Below are 24,105 nucleotides of genomic sequence, written 5' to 3' on the forward strand. Positions count from 1 at the left end.
TACGATTTAGTGTATTATTCTTAAAATTCTATAAATAAGAAGGTCATTGCTTCATTTCTAAGTTTCCACATCATTTTTTTTACTCTTATCTTTTAATTCTCATCATTCTCGTTGCTTTCAATTTCAATTCTGTAATTATAATAGGAGGAAGTTCATATCTTTTATTATAAGAGGAAATTCATCATCTCAATTCTGAAGAGTCAACAAAGTCTAAATCAGAATCATGATATTCAATTTATCAATAATTAATCTGAGCAAATTTTAACATCTAAGATAAAATAAATACTAATGAAGATATTTCTAACGTTCATAATATCCCTTTTAAAATCGTAAAGGATATGTAAATAACTTAAATAAGTATAAATTATTTTTTATATATGTTTTAGTTTATTTTTAAAATTAATAATAATCTTGAATCACGACGAATCATGGATCAAATAATGAATCGACTGTTCTGAACCATAAATTTATTATTACGAACCGTTAATCATAATCATCGTTAAAGTTAAGAATTGATTTGTCAGAAATCGTCAAATGGTCAATTTGAACCGTGAAATCTAATCGTCAATGTTTAATCATAGGTTTTGGATCATCAAACCTTCGAACCGTCTATTTTAAATCGTTGAACTGTCGTCTCCAAGATTATTGTGCCGCGGTATGACATTCAAGTTGTAACCTCAAATACAGGATATTTGTAGAAATTTTTTCTCCAAATGAAAGACGTAATCAAAGGATGTTGGACTTCTAGACTGGTCGTCGTGTGCACTTCTTGATTTATCCTAGTGATCAATAGAAAACATCCGTAAAATTAAATCGATCATCTTACAAATAATCAATAAAATTAATTAGAATTAAAAAAAAATTTCTTAAATCGTTGAACTGTCAAATTGCCAATTCTGAACTGAACTGTTAATTTTAAATTATCAAACTGTCGATCCGATCCAGTTCCGCTGCCTCGCCTGGAACAGGCCGATCTTCATTCAAATGTTGCTTGTGGGCCATTGAGCCAACCCATCGCGGTTCGTGTTGTGGGCGGACCGGCAGAGGCGGAGCGACCGATGGGGGCAACAGGACCAAAGCAAGCCGAGAAGCCTCCATTCTTCCAATCCTCCATCTGTGGCCGAGGCGGTGCCCTATTTAGCGGAGATTTCCACGCTCCGAGAAGCGCGAGGGAGCCGCTCCTCAGCCTCTTCTAGAACAATCATCAGCGTCTGATGGTCTCCTCGCAGTTTTTCTCCCCGGGAATGCTCCTCTCAAGCGACACGCCGCATCGACTCTCCGCCGTCGCCCGCCCGTCTTCCTGCCGCTCCAGGCCTTCCAGGTGGCCGAGATTCTCGCCTCCCGCTTCCTCTACCAAAGCTTCTTGGGCTGATCTGAGTGGAAGCTCAAATGACGGCGTCGGAGGCTGGTTCCTCCCTAGACGCCGAACGATCGAGGAAATGAAATATGGTAAACAATTTAATCGGATTATACTTGTTCATTTTCGGTTTCTCTAGTGGTAAAATGAAGCAGAGATTACCTGCCTCTTTACGAACTATCTTCCCAACTGTTTTCTGGTTGCAGCGGGGCCGAGACTTCACTTCGTAACCCTTGGGGCTTCTGCAGCGATTTTTTGGGCCGCGCTCACGTATTTCTGTCAGTTAAAGAAAGGTTTCTGATCTACGAGTCCTATTCGATGTCTTGTTCACATCCTATTATCTATCTCTGTATGCAATTATTCCTACTCTAGAATTCTTGCAACTTTGTACGCCTTAGAGGACGTTGCTTACTGGTTCAATTTTATCGCAATGTAGATTTGTTCTCTGAGCAATTAGCCTTCAAATCATGTTGTAAAGATCATAAATCCAACAGAATTCTTTTTTCCATCTTGTGTGCGTTGAGGTTGTTACCTTGAAGTTCTGTTCTCTATCGTTGTTTTATGCAATCATCTTATTAAATGCCAATTCCTTTGCTAAATTCTTTTGTCAGAATAACCTTCTCCTATGCATTATATTCATGGTTACTTTCCTCTTACTGGAATATATAGTTAATTAACATATTGTTAAATAACATAACTGCTAGATTAGATGCAATGTTACCATCAACATTTCTTCCTTTTATTGATTAATAATTTACTCCATTACTCTGGATGATGGAGATCACACATCTGATGTTGAAATAAGTTGACATTCTATGAATTTGTTAAGAGTATACATGATTATCTGTTCACTCCTTCCTAGCTGTTCCTATTTTTCTTCCAGTGTGATTCTTGCTATTACATCAGAACAATTCACTAGCTAACAGCTGGCAAGTGCATTTACTGATTAAGCTATGCGCTAGCAGCTTGAGCCATTGAGTTTGCCTTATTGTTTTATTTATGTTTTCTGATGCATCGATTGGTTTCATTTGATTTCGTGCAAGTTTGCTTATGAGGAAACTTGTAACATATTTATGGAAATAACTGTAGAGATTCTGTATCAATCTCACTTTGCATTGCCTGCTGCTTACTTTCTAGTATCCATCCATTTCTCTTGATTAGGAAAGCATTCTGCTTGTGGTTTTAGAACTTAAAAAAAATGCTAATAGTGTTATTTCATTTTAAATATTGTTTATTGGGATTTTATCTACAATAAACTGGAAATTTGTATATTCTTGCGTAGTATCTGGTTTTGACATTTTGACAAAATACATTATGTTCTGCAGGCTTTAAGTTTTGCTTTACTATTCCACCAAATGTGATTCAAGAGAAGTTGATGCCATTAACGTCTGAAAAACATCCAGAAGGGGATGTTGCATCCTCCAAATCTAATGTTGATCAGATTTCAGAGTCCAAGGTTGAGGAAGAAGAGTTGAATGGGAATGCTTTAGCAGGTTTATTATAGTTACTCTGCTTCAGATGTATTTAACTAAAACTATTGATTTCGTGGCTTATTAATTGTCTGTAGTTGTATCCCCATGATAAGGATGTGGGCGAATCATTAGAGTGCTTGCATTTTTTTATTGGTTGTCATCTTGGATATAGGCAGTGTAGCGACCAGTCAGGAAATTATCCTAGTGGGGTCACTAAATTTAAGAACAATAACTTTAATATGGATAGATTAGATAATACACAGATGAGATGATGAGCAATGAATAAAGATGAACATAACAAACAAAAATTTTAACAGAGATAATATAACGAGAGCAGTGGCAAGTGGCAATGACAAGGGGTACATGACAGAACATCGCAACTTGATAACCAAACTAGGTTTTGGTGAGATGGGGCTATCAGCACTCTTGCTGACTGCCAGCAACTAGAGAACATGAACTAAAACAATGAATGAGAGATGAGAGAGTGTTTCAACTCAAACTAAATCTAGCTTATAATTCTGATTCAATTTTGTTTCTTGACCAAATCAGTATGATTTGGTTTGAATTTACAGGATGAAAAACAAATACTTCAGTTTCTGTTCGATTATCGGTGATCCAAATCAGATATAAAAATTAAATTTATTTTTTAAAAATAATAAAAATATTTTTCATTGATGTTTATTGTGAATCATTCAATATTTATAATTTTTTTATCAAAAATTTAAATTTTCATTTTTTTGTTTTTGTGTAATATTTTATAAGATAAAATTTAGTCAATAAATCTATAACTTAATAATAAAACTAAAAAAAATATAACGGCACAAGTGCAAATTCAGTTCAATCTTCAGGTTGATTTCAATTCAGTTTACATGCTTATTTGTCTTGATTGGTTTTTGGAAATTGGTACAGAAAATTTGGTTTGGTTCAGTTGAACTGAATTGACACCTCTAGAGAGCATTGTAGTTTATGTAAAAATTTAAATAACTAATTTATTTTCCTTAATTGATCTGTAAATCAGTAATATATAAATTTATATGTAACTAATATGTATTTCTAATATTTCCTTCTTAAATCCAGTGGGGTAGATATGCCTCTGTACTGGAGTATATACTACTGGATTTATTATTATTATTTCTTCAGTCTTGTTATTTGTTTACTTGAAATTTTATGTGATATGCTAGTTTTTGCGCTTACTTTGTTTTTGTTTTCTTTGAATGTTAAAGAACCTGGAGGGAGAAAAGAAGTTGCTATTCCAGTTGCACCCGACATCATTCAACAGGAAGCTGTATCTGTCTTGATAAAGCTGAAGGTTTGTTGCCAGAAGCCTAGAACCCCAGGTCCCTTGTTGAGTTTTCTGAACAATGCATTTTAGTAAAACTGCACTGCAGATACACAGCATTTTATGTGATATGCATTTTAACTTTGGAGTTCAGACTTCAGATGAGTTATAATCTAATTGCTATAGACCAGGTTCTGTGGGGACAATTAAATGCTTTTTTATCCTATTAGTAGAAATCTGATTCAGTATGATGTTGCATGCATCTCCAAGATTCTGTCTCACTATTCTTAAGTCTTGAATGATTATGTAAAAACTGACCACTTCATTGTCACATTAATAGCAAACAAAATGCAAATTCATTAAACAGAATCATGTTCAGTCGGATATCTATCTTTTGAAGTTTGATTTCTTTTGTCTATATTAACTGTTAAGTTGTTTGTGTGGCATCTGTTGTATAGATCATGCTTATTTCAATTTTTGAGCTATAAAAGTATGACTTTACATGTGCACTTCAAGAAGTTACTCTATTAAATGACTTTATTAGCCTTTATAAATCAGTTCAAGCGGATTTATTTATGTGATTTTCTTAGTACATATAAGTAGATGAAGATAATGGTTGTACATTATCAGAATCAAGAGTTGTTATCATTTTTTGATAGAAATTACATATTAGTAGATGAAGATAATGGTTGTACATTATCAGAGTCAAGAGTTATCATTTTTTGACAGAAGTCTTGCATAAATTACATGCATCGACCTTGGAGTTTGGGGTGCTCTATGTACCCCGCCAATTAAAGATTTGGTACTTCAATCTTTAAATTAAAGGACTTGATATAATTAATCAAATCAAGTAAAAAGTAAAATTCATGTGACATTTATTTTGAATTGCCATGCAGAAAATTAATATCTTTCGTTTTGATTTTGATTTTGATTTTAGTTTTACACTTAAATTTGCTACATGGATGAAAAGAAAAGTGGTGATTTTGTTATCCATGGATTTACATGTAATATCCTCAGACTCCAATTCCAAGTGGGGTGGACGCATTTTACTCAAAAATAATATTGGGAGTTTAGTTGTTCTACAGGTGCCAGTTTGTCTAAGTCCTTTGCATTCTCCAGATTATGGAAGATGATGTCATTGCTGAGGAATTGTGTACCAGGAGCGAATATGCAAGATGGTTTGTCAAAATCAATTGTTTAGAAAGGTTGTTTAAAGAATAGAACTCTAGCTGAAGTCATCTACTAGAAATCCTTTCTTAATAATAGTTATTTATGGAATTACCGCAAATAAATTTTTTATACATTGTCTGCATACTATACAGGAACCCAAAATACAAGATACTCTCAAAGCCTGTGATTGTTGGTCCAGTCATTACATTCTTTGACGATGTGAATCCTGACAACCCTGATTTTTGGTACATTCAGTGTAAGTTTCATGAAATTGTGTTAATGATATGGAGACTATATTGACCTTGGTTCTAATGTATTAATTTAAAACAAAAGCACTTGCAGAAGTCGGCATAGTCCTCAGCAAACTCTCTGCTTTGACCTCTACTAGCACATTGGACAATGGTGTTAGCGGCCAAAAAAATTTTCAATTTTTACCACAAAGGTACTCTAGACAGTATCCCTTTTTTTTTTTCTTTTTGCTTTTTGGGTATCATCTAAATAATTTCCTTATTTGCTTGGTAGTTTCCTATCACGATTTGATCTTCTAAACTGGAAAGCTCTCTTAGAATATTCACTCCCCTCTAAATTTGATGAGGAGGTAAAACATAACTCACTCTTATTGTTTGCTTGTCAAAGCGAATATGTGAACCATAGTTTGCTCTTCATGTGATAGTGTTCTGACTTATTTACAGTCCAGATGTTAAGAAATGAAGTGAACATTCTTGATATTACCACCGATAGAGATGTATCACCACATATATTGGTAGATCTGATGGCCGGTGACAACAGCATAACAAGAAGAACTTTTGGTATGTGCTTCACTCTCTTGTTTAATAAGTTTAAAACTTATCTTTTATATTACCCTGCAGCTACCCTCCAAATACTAGATATTTCCTGTCAGACTACAAGGGCATCCTGTAGCACTGTTATTGTTTCAGTAAATATTATGCTTAGAATTACTTCAATTTCCCCCTCCTCCCCCGACCACCCCCCACCCCAAAGTAATGTTACACTTGAATGATCAGTATTGTTTGCTAGATCTTCTGTCTGTAAACAGTTCGGATAGAGCTTTCTTAAAATCATATGTCATGCCCTGAAGGTGTACTTGTCTGAATTAATGGACAGTACCCCTTGTGACAATGTTTGATACAACATGATATAAATTCACAAATCAAGAATAAATACACAAGTGGAAGATATAAGACAACCAACTACATAATAAAGGGATTTACTCAATCCACTTAAAAATATGGAAAACATAAGATGATTGTGTATCAGCATGACTTAATGCATAACAAATACCGTAACCAAGATAAAGAACCAACCACGGTCAAACTCTAAACACAAATCGCTTATTACACACCAAGTCCGAAAACCTAAGTGCAAGTAAAGTAATAGGAAATAGCGTGGAAACATGATCTCAAATGTGATGTGAGATTGGTAGACAGGATCGTCCAAGTCTCTCTCTCTCTCTCTCTCTCTCTCTCTCTCTCTATATATATATATATATATATATATCATCTACCTGCTACATGAAGAAAAATAGTGCTGGGTAATGGGTCCAAATGACTCTGCGGGTGTGTTTGGTTCAAGTTATCATGTATAATTTTGGTTATGTGATTACCAAGTAATCACATAACCAAGGTTATGAGGAATAAAACATAACCAAATGTTATTTGGCTCAACCTAGGTAATGCAACAAAAACTTGTTTGTTTGAAGGTTTTTATGAATAACCTAATTTAATATTTTACTATATTACCCTTAGTTATAAAATCAACCATATATATTATTATTATTATTATTTTGTAAACTCTATGCTTTTTTTATTTTTTCTTTTTCATATTTTTCTTTATTTTTATGTGTATTTTTAAAAGTTTTTTAAAATTTTTTTTTTACAATTTTTTTATTATTTTTTATTTTTTAACATTTTTCCTATTTTTTATGTTTTTAATTTTTAATTTTTATATATTTTTTAAATTTTTTTACATTTTTTTATTTTTAATTTTTTTTTCTATTTTTATTCCATTTTTTTCTTATTTTTTAAATATTTTTCTATTTTTTTTTAAAAAAAATTATGCTTTTTTACAATTTTTTTAATATTTTTTAAGTTTTTATTATATTTTTCTTTTTTATCACATTTTTCTCTTATTCGAGGGTATTTTGCGTAAAAAAAATTTTGTTAACCCCGGAATCAAGAAAACCTCAGTTTTCCGAGGTTTTCTGATTCCGGATTGCATGCCCCTTTTGCTAACGTGTCGGGCATAGAACATTACTTGGGAATCATCGATTACCTAAATCAAATAGGATTTTTGTTGATAGCCTTGGATGGATAATCAAGGTTATCAAGATAACCCTCAACCAAATGCACCCTGCGGGTAATAGATAAGAGATAGTGCATAATCAACATAATGTAAGAGTTCAAGTGGTATACAGTCTCAAAGGAAAATACTTACCATCTGAAGATAACATATGAATGCATCTACTACATATCCACCTACTCAACTATAAATAATGCAATGAGCAAAGACAGATAATGATCAACATGAGTATCGTGTAACCTAAGCATGTGTCAAATGTCAATACATGTAAGACTAATATAACATCATATGTGAGAGCAACACTTAATCACAAGAAAACAAATGACCAAGACATCTAGTTATATAGCTACCGACTGTGGGATATCACTCTACCACAGATAACTCATGGGCAGTCCAAAATGCCAAGTTTCCTTGTTTGCGGGAGTTCATTATACTGCAGACAAGTTATAACAATCTAGCTACAGGCTGCGGGAGAACACTCTACCACGGATACCCCGTAGGCAGCCCAGGGTGTAACAATCTAATGATAACAATGCAACAAACATATCACAATCACTGACGACTCCCTCAACCCCTCATAGGAAACATGTCGACATGATATACTGGTCACTATCAACTCTCAACATCGTAGGAGATACATAGTCGCCAAGAAATAACCAGTGTAATGTCATTTACATAGTAACTAGTCACATCAACAAGAGTATATGAACTCTATACAATGATACACAATCATATCTAGTATAATAACTATCATCAACACACGCCACATGCGTGTGCACTACTAACAGGATATGCATAGTTATAATGACAAGCATCTTATTGTACACACTACATGTGTTTACACTACATGATATATACATAACCAAACATAAGCACCATCCTATTGTACACATCATAGACGTGCGTACACTACATGATATATATACATAACCAAACATAAGCATCATCCTATTCTACACACCATACACGTGCGTGCACTGCATGAGATGAATAGCAAAGACGACAATCTTACACACCACACACGTGTATACAACTACAAGATATGAAAAAGTGAAACTGCATGAATACGAACTGATCAACTCAAAGTTCAAGCAAACAAGTATCAAACTTATGAAATAATACTAGAGCCAAGGAAAATACAACTACCAACAAAAGTAATAAGTCATGCACTAAGGTCAACATACTAATGAGAGCAAGGGAAGAACTACCCGCCTGATTTGTAGATCACACTGAATGTCTTCACGTCGGGGCACTTGTCCCGAATCAAAATCTTGTCACATAGAACACAATCAAAACCCTAATTCTAACCCGATAGATATAGTTTACCTCTCAATTACTTTAACTACATGCTAAATAAATTTGTAATTAAGTTGAATCAGAGGTCAAGTTTGTTACCCTACAATCCCTCCGGCGATGGCTCACAGGGGTTAAGGTGGCACGGCAGCAGCGTACGTGATCTGGTTGCTGACAGAAGCAATAGGCAACCATGGTCGCGAACTCGTCTAGCCATGGTGGCTGTGGTGGTCGGAGCAGAGGTAAGGCGGCGATGGGAGGCGGTGGTGGATCAGATCGGGAGAGAAGACTCAGCGCTATCGAATAGGGGCGATGGTGGCTCTCACATGGTTGATGGCTAGATCGGTAGAAGAGGACTCGACACAGTTGGATGGGCGGTTGTGGATCGATTGGGGAGGAGAGATGGCGTCCGGGACAGACCCACGGTGGGGAGGACACGTGGCACTGGCAGTGGCACGACATCGGCGACATGTGTGAAGGGGAAGGTGGCGGTGAAAGGGGAAGAAAAGGATCGGGGTGTTGTGGCGACGGTGACATGGGTCGCGCATGAACGAGAGAAGGGTTGGTGTCAAGTGGTTCAGGAGTAGGTCACGTGTGTGCAATTACTTGGATTGGGCGACGATTGGTGATGGGTGATCGAGGTGGCACGGCGAGGTTGTCAACATGCATCACAATGGGAGATGTGAGAGAAAGGAAGAGGCAGTGGAAAATTTTAGGATTTAGGAAATATAGGTGGATTTTGGAAAAATAAATATTTCTTTGTATAAATAGGATAGCTAAACAGACTTTTTTCTATCCCATTTATTCCCATAAAATATAAAAGGACTCATTTAACATTAAAAAAATTCCTAAAAATTTTTCAAAAATTTTATAAGATTATTCCTTGATTAATATTTATTATTTTGTTGTTATCTATTTGTCGTATCTTACATCATAAGTGAGGAGACTAGTTTGTTTCTATGTGTATTTATTTCCTGAAAGAAATGTACTGAATCAGCAAACATGATGATGTGTTGTTTTTGCACATTGATCATCAGTGTTTACCCGAACTGCATGAGTATTATTTGGTCTATCCTCCATTGAACTCTATGATAGACATAGTAGTGTTTTTGAGATATCTTAAAATGGGGTAAAATGGGGTCTATATTCTGTAGGTAATATATAATTGCCTTAAATGTAAAATATATGAAAAATGACTTTGCTTTTGCAAGAAAATTGGACACTTCTAAGGATATTTTAGATGGAGTGATTTACTATGGATTGGATAATTTGTTTTATCATCTAAATTATTAAACTTTTCCCACTTGGACTCTTATATAATTTTACTACAACTGTGGGAATTGCACTTGCATCTTCAACTTTTGAAGCTAGCATCTATTTTTATACAATTAAGACTTTTGAACTACCTGTGTAACATGCTCAATATAATGGGCAGTAATCATTGAATCCTTGATCTGGATAATCTTCCTGTTCAGTTCTGATATTTTTGCCTCCTAAAGCAACCAGATATCCTAGTTTTTCTTTGAGATGGTATTTTGTTCATCTTGGGTTGTAGTTGTTGATGCACTCTGTATTGTGTTTTTGCAGCTCAATATTCATGGTTTATTGTGCTTCAATATGTTTGCAGGTAACATTAGACGACTTCAACCATGCAAACCTGTGACCAAAGCACAAGCAGCAGTAGTATTGACTAGTGGCAGAATGGCAGAGGCAATTCAACATGAAATATCAAGACTCGAGGCTGAAAAGATGTCTAGGCTACATGACGAGGAGGAAATCAAATCTGAGTTGATACAAAAAGGTGATATACAGAGGTTTTGGCAGGGGGAGTTAGAAAAAGAACAGGATCGATTTTTAGTGGTCGAAAAGGAACTCAAAGTTGCATTGCTCAGTCTGGAGAATGAGAAAAAAGCTCTAAATGACAGTCTAATTGACTATGTAAAAGAGAAAGGAGCACTCTCCTGTCGTGAAAAACTGCAAAAATGTCTGAAAGAGGAAGTTGATCAAATGTATGATAATCTCTCAAGTGAGAGAGCTGATCTTTTATCTGAGCAGCAAAATTTGGAAAGATACTCTGCTGAACTATGTGCAAAGCAGGATGCAGTTGTTGAAGCTAAATCAATCTTGGAAGCCGAAAAAGAAGCTATCAGGATTGTTAGGTGAGTCATTCTGATTCTTAGTTTTGCTAAAATGATGGAACAGTTAATTTGTTTTCCATTGTTCAATGTGTTCATCCACAATTTAGCTAACTTTGTCTGACGAAGGTAGAAATAAAATATTTCCTTTAACTAGATAGAACATATTTGAGTGATGGAACCTTGTTGATCTGGACTATGGGTAAGCAGATCTGTTTGCAAAGCTATTTGAAATATAAAACATTACTTTTTTATTGACCTCACAATATATCTTCATTAGTTTGCATGATTTAGTACCAGATAGTTTGTGGAGTTCAATGGTTCATAAATCTGCAAAATGAATATCTTAATGAGCTATCCATTGCTCCTTCTGCATAAAAAGTATCAAACATTTTGTCCATCTTATTTTGCATGCAGTTCATTTACATTAGAATCAAACTTCTGGAATGGACCTAGGCTTGCATATCATATGATGGGTCTTTCATAAAATTGTCAAGATACTAAGTGTAGTAAATTAATGGTAATCTTCCAATTTCTCTTTTCACATCAGATTTGTTTTGCTTCTTGTGACCTGATCTATGGAAAGTCTTATATCATGCTTGGTTCACAAAATGGAAAAGGAAGGAATTCTCGTCCTTGGGAGAATATGAATGGAATAGGAATATGTATGCCATAATTTGGTTAGATCTGAATAACTGTTATGTAGGTTAATGAGAGGAACTAAGCTGAATTACAAGGAGCATTTGTTCTCTTAGAAATCTTAGCAGAAATAAAATAGTTTTTGTATAAACCAAAGATGCCATTAACTCTACCTGCTTTTTATTTGTTTCATCAAATTGCCATAAACAAATCTGTGAGGTTAAGTTATTTGTGTGCCATTGCGTCCCTAACAATATGTTGATCCAATTTATCCTCGACACTGCAATAATGTATGTGCTTCATAGGTAGAGAACAATGGTTATTGTTCAGGACTGCTCTTAAGACAATGGCCACATCATATGCCTATATTTTAAGGACAAATGGTAAACGTTTATTTCTTATTGTAATTGTCACTGACAATGATCATGTTATGAGAACAGTGGATCCTTGAATATGTTTTGTGTTTCACTAAGAAATCATTGATATTTGTCTGTTGTGTATAGGTCTTGGGTGGAGGAAGAAGCAATGCAAATGCGGAGTAGAGCTGATGTCCTCGAACAAGCTGTACTGAGATGGCGATACAACAGCGGGTCTGGGCATTCGCAGAATTTTTCATCCAACAGCGAGTGCTCAGATTGAAATTAATGTGGGAGACAGGCATCAATATCATAGCTTGTATTCGCCTTCTTTTTGTTGTATATTTGGTGCCTTAGTTGATAATGGTTCCTCCATCCATCGAGAGTTTTTGTTTAAGTATGGCAAAACCTGGTCGGCAAATTGTTATTAGGATATCTTGTCTTGTGGTACTCCTCATAGCTTAAGTTGGAGCTAGTTTCTTCAAGCTTGATGTCGAAGGTTCCCCTGGGTTATGGAAGAATAATGCATCGCATTGCTCTTGTTTACATGGTCTTACTGTATTAAGTATACAAATTTGTAACAACAAATCAATCATTTGACGTATATCAGTTATCTTGCTCATTTCTTTTTAATCGTATTAGAAAATGAAAAAATATCTATCAAAAACGCACTACAAAAAAAAATAGGCATTTTGTGATGAATTTTTTAAATGAATTTGTGATGAAGTTTACGATGAAAATTTTTTTGTTGCAAATAAGTTGTCATCAAATTTTATGATGAAATAATGTATATTCGTTGCAAAATTTATAATGATTTATCGTTGTAAATTTGTAACAAAAAAAAAATATGTCAAGAAATTTTAAGATCAATATGCAATAAAAAGAGATACCCGTCTTAAAATTTGCGATGAATTATTTTTCATCATAAAATTTATTGTAAATTTACAATGAAAAAGAATTTATCATAAAATTTTATGCTCCTAAATTTGTGACGAAAAGAGATATTATCGTAAATCTGTGATGAAAAAACGTTCGTCGTATATTTGTGATGAATCTCATCACAAAAAGATTCATCACAAATCTACGACAATCAATAGTTCATTGCAGATTTAGAAAATCTATGATGAAATAGTTCATTGCATATTTAGAAAATCTATGATGAAATTTTTTTTCATCATTGAGTTTGTAAAATTGTGATACATGGTGTAAAATTATAATAAGTTTATCACAAATAGTTTCATTGTAAAATTCATCGCAAAATGTTAATTTTTTTGCACAAAACCTATCCATTTGTGTATTTTATCATGTATACAAATCAAATTTAAACTTGTTTTTTTTATAAAAACAATACAATAAGCATTCCAATTCATCCTACACAATAATTAAACAATCCAACACATCCTATATATACAATTTATCCAAACACGTCATATTCCTATTCAATCTGATCATCCTATATACACAATTCATCAAAACAAGTCATTCATACAAGTTTAAATATCCAAAATGAAATTATATCAAAAAAGAAATCAAAACAAACATATTCATACCAGGCATATACTTACAAATGGACGAAAAGATCCATTAATATACCGACATCATAGTTCAATAAGTTTTATACCATATGGTATCAAAAGGACAAAAAGATAAAAACAAAAATCATCATCCTCTTCCTCTTCTGCCTTAGTAGACACTTCTCCTTCTTCTATTTTCTTTTTTCCTGCATCAAAAAATAAACAAATTAAAAGTAATATTTATGTCTAATTTATCAATTTTATCTATGTGTCAACAAACAAAACTTAATTGATTATCATAACAAATCACTTATATCTATATATTTTGATACATAAACAAGTTAACCTTATGATTCTGGTTAGATATAATCAAGGTTATGACCTTGGATGCCAAAAGATGGCATTCATCCTTAATTGCATAAAACATATACACACATGAAACTTGTAACTGAACATAACAACAAGCAAAAAATGTACAAGTTATGTAATAATAAATACTAGGGGTGTGAATCAACCGAATCGAGCAGAATATGTAGAAAAATTTGAGGCTCAAATTCGGCTCAAAATATGTATATTCAAGTTCGAGCTCGATTCAAAGCTCGAAAAATTTAAAAAATTTTGTTCGAGTTCGGTTCAAATTAGGACTCGGGTTTGAATTTGGTTCGAAAGATTCGAACATGTTTGCGAACTATTCGAATTATTCCTCAAAAATAGCTACTCGCCTACTCGAAAGGCTCAAAATTTATTTATTTAATATATATTTAATTTATATTAATAAAATATTAAGGCTCGTGAGCGGCTTGCGAACTATCAAACAATATAATTTAGGCTCGAGTTCGGCTCGAAAAAAAGTTCGAACATATTCAAGTTCGGCTCGAATTTGATAAATTCGAATACAAATCAAATATTTTTCGAGCCGGCTTGAAAAGCTCGTCAGCCATCTTGATTCGTTTGCACACCTAATAAATACATGTATTAAATGCCCCATGATATAAAATAAAAGCATCGAAACATATAGCTAACATTGTATGGATTAGTAATAGATAAGTCATAAACATGCAAAACATGACATGACATGCATAGTATCAAGATAAGACCAAAACATAGAAACAACTGTAACATGACATAACATGGCATGATATGCAAAAAAAATCTTAACACAAAACTTAATATATAAAGACTTATTTCCTCAAACATGGATTTACAATTGCTATCAATTTCCTTGCCCGTACAAACCCTGTTCGAAACAAATTAATAGTGCTAATAAAAATGCAAAAAGAAACAAACTTAATCAGATAACAGTAATTATGAGACAAATAACATTCATATAAAATAAATTCATGAAGATCTATCACCACCACTATCATCATCACCATCATTATCATTGGAAACGGGAGGAATCTGACTTAGAGCAGAGTTTAACTGAAGATGTCACATAATAAAGTCATGTTGTTGGCGCATTTATCTCATTTCTTGATCTCTTTCCAATATTGTGTCCTTCAAATCGGTAACATCTTCAATCAAGTTATGTATCTATGCCGTTACTACTAGTGGGGGTGAAAAAAGATGTATGAGCAACTCTTTGGGTTTTGTTCAAAAAAACTCATTTCTAATATCCTTCCTCCCCCTTTCAATCTCCCACTCGCCTCTGGCCATAAATCCAAATTATTCCCAACAGATGACCTAGATTCCTCATTATCATCACTAGCACATGAACTTTTCTATGCTAGCTCTAGCTCATCATATTTTTCTTATATTGTAATGAGAAAAATTAAAATAAATTTGCAATAACAATGATTTATAAACGCATATAATCTTAATTATGTAGGTGCAGCGGAGGCCGGCAAGAGGGGGGTGAATTGCTTCTGAAAAATTAAAACGATATCCTCCTCGTATCTTTCAACTCAAAAGTAAAGCAACTATAATAAAATTAAGAGCAGAAATAAAAGAGACAGAAATTTAACCTGGTTACAACCAAGAGGGTTGTTAATCCAGGGCAATAAGAAAAGCGCAGTAGAAGATCTCCGTTGCTGAAGGCGGAGAAGCCTTTTACACACTTAAAACGCTCACAAGTTGCTAGAAAAGACTACAGATTTGATTGCTTGAGTTGTTGTTTCTTTCCTAGCTCCAGGGGACTTTATATAGCTCCTGGAAAGTCTATCCCGAGGGTCCAAGGCGCCTCCAACAAGGTCCAAGGCGCCTCTAATGAGAGAGGGGATAAAACTTTATCCAAACAGCTCAACGTTCACTTCTGCCGGGTCCGAGGCGCCTTCAACAAGGGTTGAAGGCGCCCTCAAGCTGGAGGCGCCTCCAAGCCTGATGGAGGCGCCTCCAAGCTAGCTGGCAGCTTTTCCAGTTTGGTTGCTTCTTTTCTTCGTCTTTCGAAGTCTCGTTCTTTTGGGTGATTGTGGTCAACCGAAATAGGGCTCACCCTAACCCAATTTCCGGCCTTCTCCTCGAGCAGGCTTCCGTCCGACTTCTCATCCCTCGAACGCCGTGCACATTCTTCTCGTCCACCGGAGTACTCTTCCGCAGCTGTCTCGTCTTTCGGACGCACCGAGCCCATCAGCTCCCTTTCCGTGCCGTCCTTCTCGCTAGCTGCGTCTTCCGCTCGACTTCCTGCACTCCTAAGCTCCTGCACACTCAGACACAGGAATCAAACACAAACCAGGACCTAACCAACTTGGTTGATCACATCAAAACACCCACGGGGACCAACAATCTCCCCCTTTTTGATGTGCATCAACCCAAGTTCAAGTTAGGGTAAAAATAGACAGAAAAGTAATTTTAAAAGAAAATTACTAAACTAACATATTAAGCATCAGTTTGTAATAAATAAAATTGCAACTACTAAATTAAGAGTTAACCAAAAAAAATATTTTTAATTTAAAAAATTTCCTTCCCCTAAATATGTACTTCTCTAAACTTGTACCTTTCTCTCCCCCTTTAATCACAGTAAAAATGGGGTAACAGAAAAAATTTTAGCATAAATTTTTAAGTTAGAAAAAATTTCTAATTTCAGATGAAAAACTGTCTAAGTAAGCTGAAATTATAGAATTTTCAAAAATAGAATTTTTTTTTTTTAAAAAAAATCTAAGTAAAATGAAATTTTTGGGAAAAAATTCTAAGTAAAATTTCTAAGTGTAAAAAGAATTCTAACCAAAATAATTTGTTTGAATTTTTCAAAATAATTTTTAAGTAAAAAAAATTGATTTTTAGAAAAAAAATTCTAAGTAAAGCTTTCAAGAGACATTTTTCTAGATAATAAAAATGAATTTCTAAGGAAATGTTTAAAAACTTTTCAAATCATTATTTAATTCTAATTTTAATGCTTTTATCAGAAAGTTAATTAAACATTTTTATTTCGATATTTCGGCTTCCAGGTCATGGCGAGGCACTAGGCCTTCTTGGTTATTGGAGTAACAACCACTTCCTTAGACAAAGCTTTCATAAAGAAATTCAAAGTTTAATTTTCTTACTGTAAGCTTTTAATTAAATAAATTAATTTAGCACAGATTTCGGAACCCAATAGAGGTTCCTTCCTACAGAGTTATTCAAAATTTTTGGGGGTACATAGTTCTTAGGCACTCTTCTAAGTTGACCCTGATGATTTCTAATGTACCACTTCAATTTTCCATAAATTCTAACTTTTGATTTTGGAAATCCATTTAAGCATGCATCAGTTTTTAAATTTTAAATTTCTAATTTTAAATTATCATTTTCTGATTTTAGATTATCGTACATCTCAAGTGGACATGCTTTTGCTAATTTCAATTTCAGTTCAGCATTTTCTTTTTCTAATTTGAATAGGTCTTTAGAAAGAGACTTAATAAAGTGAAAAGACTGAGTCAGAGTTAGATTGCGTACCTGACTTACCTGACTCGGTGATGCTCCTCTTTCATCGTCGCTTTCTGCTGATGATGTTCCTCCCCCTTCATCTGTGCTCATCTCTGAGCTTGACTCTTCTTCTATCTGATGGTTAGCCATTAGCGCTAACCCCAAGAAGGCTTCGATGTCTGATTCGGAAAATGACGAATCTGACCAAGTGGCCTTCAGGTTCTTGTGCTTGGAGGATTTTGGCTTCTTGTACTTGACCTTTTCTTTCTGCTTGCTCTTTAATTTCGGGCAATCATCCTTGATGTGCCCTTCTTCGTTGCAGTTGTAGCAACGAATCATTCTCCTTTTTCTCTCATGCTTCTGCGATCTAAATTTGTTAGATTTAAAAAACTTATTAAATCATCTTACCATTAATGCAGCCTCGTTTTTGTCGATCGAGGCTTCGGAGTCAGAACCGTTTGCTCTTGCCTTCAAAGCAATGTTCTGACTTGTCTTTTCTACTCCAATGGGCTCTGCAATTCGAGATTCGTGAAGTTCAAAAGTTGAAAATAGATTTTCTAGAGTACTAACCTCGAAGTCCTTAGAGATGTAGTACGCATCTACTAAGGACGCCCATTCTTGAGTTCTCGGGAAGGCGTTGAGCGCGTATCAGATCGAGTCCCGATTCGTTACTTCTTCTCCAAGATTAGTTAGTTGCATGATCAGCTCCTTGATCCTTGCTTGGAGTTGCGCTACCTTCTCGCCTTGGTTCATCCGAAGGTTTGTTAACTGGGTTCGGAGGATGTCGCGCCTCGCTAGCTTAGCTTCCGAGGTACCTTCGTGAAGCTCTAGGAATTTTTCCCAGAGGTCTTTCGCGGAGGAGTAGCTTCCGATTCGACTTACCTCTTGTGGTGGCAGCACGCTCAGCAGGTGGAATTCTTCCTTTCCGTTGGCAACAAACTCGGCTTGCTCCTTCTTGCTCCAATAATGCTCTTCTTTGTCTTTCGGAACTTCAAAACCATATTTCATAGTTAGTAAAATATCAAAGTCGGTTTTAAAGAATACCTCCATCCGGCGTTTCCACGTCGCGAAGTCTCCGTCAAACTTCGGGGGATGAATATTTGCTTCGGCCATCGTCTCGATCGTTGTGCTTCAGTCAGCAGTTAGTCCTTCTGAGGTGGTCTGACTCTGATACCAATTGTAGGTGCAGTGGAGGCCGCCAAGAGGGGGTGAATTACTTCTGAAAAATTAAAATGATACCCTCCTAGGATCTTTCAACTCAAAAGTAAAGCAACTATAATAAAATTAAGAGCAGAAATAAAGGAGACAAAAATTTAACCTGGTTACAACCAAGAGGGTTGTTAATCCAGGGCAGTAAGAAAAGCGCAGTAGGAGATCTCTTTTGCTGAAGGCGGAGAAGCCTTTTACACACTTAAAACGCTGACAAGTTGCTAGAAAAGACTACAGATTTGATTGCTTGAGTTGTTGTTGTTGGATCGAGACCGCGCTAGAGGGGGGGGGGGGGTGAATAGCGCTCGTGGCTATTTCGTTTTTCAAATCAGAAGACTATCGGAGTTTAAAACAAGCAGCGGAATAAAGAACAAAACACACAGAGAGAGACACGAGAGATTTTACTTCGTTCGGAGCCTAAGGCGACTCCTACTCGAAGGCCCGCGATCCTTGATCGCTTTCCGTGGGCAACAACTATAAGCTCGTTAAAAGATTACAATTATGAGTACAATTAAAAGCTATAAGTATTATACCGACAACAAGAAATGCTAAATCTGAAGCTTCGGGTCGTCAGACACTTGTAGCAGCACTTCGGAACGTCTTTTGGAGAAGCACGTTGATGAGAGATCACTTGGTATTCGTTATGTTGAAGTGCTGGTCGAAACCCCCTTATAAAGGGTGTTCAAGGCGCCTTGAAGGTTGTTCAAGGCGCCTCCATGCTGCCGAATCCTCCGCGTGGATCAAGCTTGAACTGGTCGAAGTTCATCTGCTTAAGGCGCCTTAAACCTCACTCAAGGCGCCTTCCAAGGCGCCTTCTACCTTCTTCAAGGCGCCTCCAATGGTGCTTCGCAGCCAGCTCTAGCTTTGCACCCGAGGCGCCTCCAAGCTCCATGGAGGCGCCTCGGACACTATTCATCCGAGGCTTTAGGTTGCTCCTTTGCACCTGCAAGATACGTTAGTCCCAAACACTATCCTGCAACACAAAGTTAGCACAATAAATATGATAAATGAAGTATAGACAGTCTCCGGACTGTCCGAGTCTGACTTCGGGTTTCCAACCGGAAACCCTAGGTCGACCCGACGCCTACTGTTCCCTCTACGGGGAACGCATCCTCACCTACTCCACTCAGGAGATTTACCTATTGCCAGTGCGATCCTCCAGATCGACTGGACTTTTGCTCAGCACTCGATACTTCCGGACTTTCTGCTGGACATCCGCTTCCCGGCTAGTCCAGACTTTCACCTGGTTCGCGACACCAGGACTTTCCACCTAGGGTTACCACCCCCTAGGACTTTTGTCTGAAGCCATCGACCTGCCAAGACTTTCCGCATAGGGTTACCACCCCCTAGGGTTTTCCCTTTGCCTAACCGCAGCTAGGACTTTTCTCCACCTAGGGTTACCGCTCCCTAGGACCTAGGGTTACCACCCCCTAGGGTTTTCACCTGCCTAACCGCAGTTAGGACTTTCCTGAAACACTCAATCAACATGTTAGATAACACCACACCTTAACTTTGAATCCTTTGCTATTATCAAAACTTAGGTTCGATCGTCGGATGCTTCCCGCACCAACAATCTCCCCCTTTTTGATTATGGCAACCCAAATTCAAAGTTAAGTAAAACAGATGCATGAATATATCAAAGGATTTTAAGTGAACAAGCTTAAGTATATAAATTCAAATAAAAGCATTACTTAAGCTAACACTTAAACTTTTGTGAAGCTCCCCCTTAATACAGGGTTTCCTTTTTGGATTTAAATAAAGTTTTACTTTTGAGTTACCTACTCTCCCCCTTAATAAAACACTTTTGAATTTCCTACTCTCCCCCTTTGCCATATATCAAAAAATAATTCAGTTGAAAATGATTTTCACATTTTCTTTTTGAAAGGTAAAATAGGCTGTGAAAAAAAAAAGGATAAGTGTAAAAAAAATTTTCATCTAAAATTTTGAAAGCACTGAGTTAAAATTTTGCAAAACTATCTGAAAATATCTTAGTAAGAATTTATAAAGTTAGGTTTCAAGGTTGGCTAAGTTTGGAAAAAGTTTGAAAGTTGCTCTATGAATCACTTAGCTAAGCTTTTTGCAAACATTGAATTTTGAAAATATAGCTTAAGTGAAAAGGGACTTAGCTTAATTTTGAATAAAATAATACTTATTTTTGAAAAAGAACTTGTTAGTTTTTAGGTTGAAGAGAGAGAGTAGCTAAAATTTTAATTTAGATTATTTATTCAGTTGGTCCTTAAGTCCAAGCATGAGTCAAGTTAGATAGTAATCAAATTATCTAATTGGTGTTGATAAGGTATTAGAGCCCTAACATACAAGCATGCTTAATCTTAATATTTCCATTTCCTTTAGTTTGAGAGATACTTTTAGCTGAGATAAGATTATTTTTGTCTTTAATAAGTAACTAAGCAAATTTTTGTGATATCACAACACTTTAAATTCTTAGTTTTTAAAGAGGGAGTTTAGAGAAAAAAATTTGATCAAGACTCAGTTTAACTAAGATTTTTACTTTTTAAAATACTTTTATCAAAGACATAACTAAACTTATGAAGATAGTAGTTTTGAAATGATTTTAAAATCATTTTGAAATTAAGTTTTGAAATGATTTTAAAATCATTTTGAAAGATTTTTCAAATAATTTTGAAATTAAGTTTTGAAAGATTTTTAAACTGATTTTGAAAGATTTTTCAAATAATTTTGAAATTAAGTTTAAAAAGATTTTAAAATGATTTTGAAAGATTTTTCAAATGATTTTGAAATTAAGTTTAAAAAGATTTTTAAAATGATTTTGAAAGATTTTTCAAATGATTTTGAAATTAAGTTTAAAAAGATTTTTAAAATGATTTTTTAAAAGATTTTTCAAATGATTTTGAAATGACGTTTAAAAATATTTTTAAAATGATTTTTTAAAAGATTTTTCAAATGATTTTGAAATTAAGTTTAAAAAGATTTTTAAAATGATTTTTTAAAAGATTTTTCAAATGATTTTGAAATGACGTTTAAAAAGATTTTTAAAATGATTTTGAAAGATTTTTCAAATGATTTTGAAATTAAGCTTAAAAAGATTTTTAAAATGATTTTTTAAAAGATTTTTCAAATGATTTTGAAATGACATTTAAAAAGATTTTTAAAATGATTTTGAAAGATTTTTCAAATGATTTTGAAATTAAGTTTAAAAAGATTTTTAAAATGATTTTTTAAAAGATTTTTAAAATGATTTTGAAATGACGTTTAAAAAGATTTTTAAAATGATTTTGAAAGATTTTTCAAATGATTTTGAAATGACATTTAAAAAGATTTTTTAAATGATTTTGAAAGATTTTTCAAATGATTTTGAAATGACGTTTAAAAAGATTTTTCAAATAATTTTGAAATTAAGTTTTGAAAGATTTTTAAAATGATTTTTTAAAAGATTTTGAAATGACGTTTAAAAAGATTTTTCAAATAATTTTGAAATTAAGTTTTGAAAGATTTTTAAAATGATTTTGAAAGATTTTTCAAAGGATTGAGTTTAAAATAATTTTGAAAAATAATTTTAAAGTTAATTAAATTTGAAAAATAATTTTAGACAATTTTGAATGATTTAGAAACTGAGTTTTAAAATAATTTAGATTTGAAAATAATTCAAGTTAAAATAATTTAATTGTTAATTAACTTGATTTAAGTTAAGTCAATTTTAATAATTTAATTTCCTAGTCATCTCACTCGATCTAAAATTGTCAATCAGGGAACCCTATAATTGTTGTGAGATGAATTGAGGTTCAATTTAAAGGTTTGGTTTAACTTTGTGTTAGATTCAGGTTTAGCTTTGGGTTCAATAAGTAAACATTCTTTGGATAAACTTCTGGGCTATGGTGAGTCACAAGGTACTCATTAAAGTAATCATGCCTTCGAGGTTTCCCAAATAGTCCTACCCATTGAGCTTAATACTAAACCTTGGTCTAACTAGTTATGATTCATTTAAGGGTAGCTTCGGTCAGTTCCACTTGGCCAAATGCACCAGCTCGAAGCCATATCTTCATAGACATGCGATGCCCAAGCTTCCCTAACGTACTATCATCCAAAAACTTCACCAGTACTGTGGGTCAAGTTAAACCTAGCCCGTTTTGATCTAACCTTAATTACCCTGCCGGGTAATCTACTCTTGTTTTACCCATTTCGGGTAGATTAAGTTCAGTTACCCTGTCGGGTAGTTCAGTTGGGGGTGCCAGCGAGTCTGGATCCTCCATCTATTTTTATTTAATATAAGTTGAAATTTACTTTTAATTTTGAATTAATTTTGAATTGAATTTTGAATTTAATTTAATTTCAAATTTTTAATTGAATTTTGAATATTGAATTTAATTTTGAATTTCTAATTGAATTTTTAATATTGAATTTAATTTTGAATTTCTAATTGAATTTTTAATTTTGAATTTAACTTCAAATTTAATTTGAATATTAATTTGAATTATGTTCTTAATATTGTTTTTCTATTAGCTCCCCCTGGATCATAGCCTCGATATGGTCTATCAAGGTAATAGATTTGATCCTTGGGAACCCAATAGTGACCAGTTCCAACTTGATTAACCAAGTTGGATTTTGACACCCATGCTTGGACAATTTTTCTATTATTTCTATTAACTAGCGATAAATATGATTTGTATTTTATTTTAGTTTTAAATCCAAGTCCAATTTTGTTGTAAACGGCTCGCTGTTTTCCAAGAATCAGATCCAGTTTCTTAGAGCCCAAGGTGAACCGTTCCAACGTGTCCTTGAGTTCTTTAATTTGAGCTTTCAAATTGGAATTTTCTTCCTCAAGTTGTTGGACTTGAGTTGAACTTCCAATTTGAACTGACTCAGTTAAAGAGCTCGAGTCAGTCGCTTCCTTAAGGGCTGTTACCTCCTTTTGGAGCGACTTAACCCGGACGTTGGATTTAGCCAACTTTTTTATTAAGGTAATAAGTCATGCAAGTTATCTAATTGAAATTCTGCGAGTAGTGAACTTACAATGGATTTTGGCCCTTCGGAAACGAATGCGGATTCGTGGCTTCGATCAGACTCAGTCTCGGATTCGCTCTCGGTTTTTTACTCATACTCGGACTCAGTTTCCACCACGGTTGCTAGTACTGGTAGAGCGAGGAAGCTCGTCGATTCTTCTTCGTCGGACCCGGATTCATCTGAAGACTCGGACCATATATTTTCCTCTGTCTTACTTGTACCTGCAACCATCGTAATACCTTCCTCGGCCGAAGTAGTATTATTCTGCTCATCTAATTCAAATAAATCATTTATTAAGTTATGCTTACTTACTTGAGCGTCGGAAGTGCCCTCGTGTAGTTCCATCAACTTTTGCCACAACTCTTTTGCACTTGCGAAGGGGCCGATGCGGTTCAATTCTTCATTGGTTAGGCCACATTGTAGCATGTAGGTTGCTTTGGCATCGGCTTCAACTTTTTTCATTGTGCTAGAATCCCAGTTGATGCATGAGATAAGTTCTCCGGTGTCGTCACGTGGAAGTTCGAGTCCTATCTGAATGATGATCC

General features: G+C 34.6%; 1 protein-coding gene across 1 annotated transcript; it reads left to right on the forward strand.

Annotated features, from left to right (window-relative positions):
• The first annotated feature begins 1,030 nt into the window (after positions 1-1,030).
• LOC122020620 lies at positions 1,031-12,653 on the forward strand. The gene is made up of 11 exons (XM_042578622.1): positions 1,031-1,449; positions 1,564-1,650; positions 2,683-2,850; positions 4,053-4,138; positions 5,228-5,313; positions 5,431-5,534; positions 5,612-5,720; positions 5,801-5,876; positions 5,976-6,087; positions 10,518-11,049; positions 12,168-12,653. Exons 1-11 carry the CDS (start codon positions 1,215-1,217, stop codon positions 12,301-12,303), a joined length of 1,731 nt encoding a protein of 576 aa, XP_042434556.1. The 5' UTR covers positions 1,031-1,214; the 3' UTR covers positions 12,304-12,653.
• Positions 12,654-24,105: the final 11,452 nt, after the last annotated feature.

This window comes from Zingiber officinale, chromosome 9A, assembly GCF_018446385.1.
Source record: "Zingiber officinale cultivar Zhangliang chromosome 9A, Zo_v1.1, whole genome shotgun sequence".
NCBI lineage: Eukaryota > Viridiplantae > Streptophyta > Magnoliopsida > Zingiberales > Zingiberaceae > Zingiber > Zingiber officinale.

Bases quoted from the DNA above. Each gene is read 5' to 3' on its own strand.
- LOC122020620 (XM_042578622.1), top strand. From the start codon at position 1,215: ATGGTCTCCTCGCAGTTTTTCTCCCCGGGAATGCTCCTCTCAAGCGAC. The intron at 4,139-5,227 runs GTTTGTTGCCAG...TGCATTCTCCAG, and splicing joins CTGTCTTGATAAAGCTGAAG to ATTATGGAAGATGATGTCAT. The intron at 5,314-5,430 runs GTTGTTTAAAGA...CATACTATACAG, and splicing joins AAAATCAATTGTTTAGAAAG to GAACCCAAAATACAAGATAC.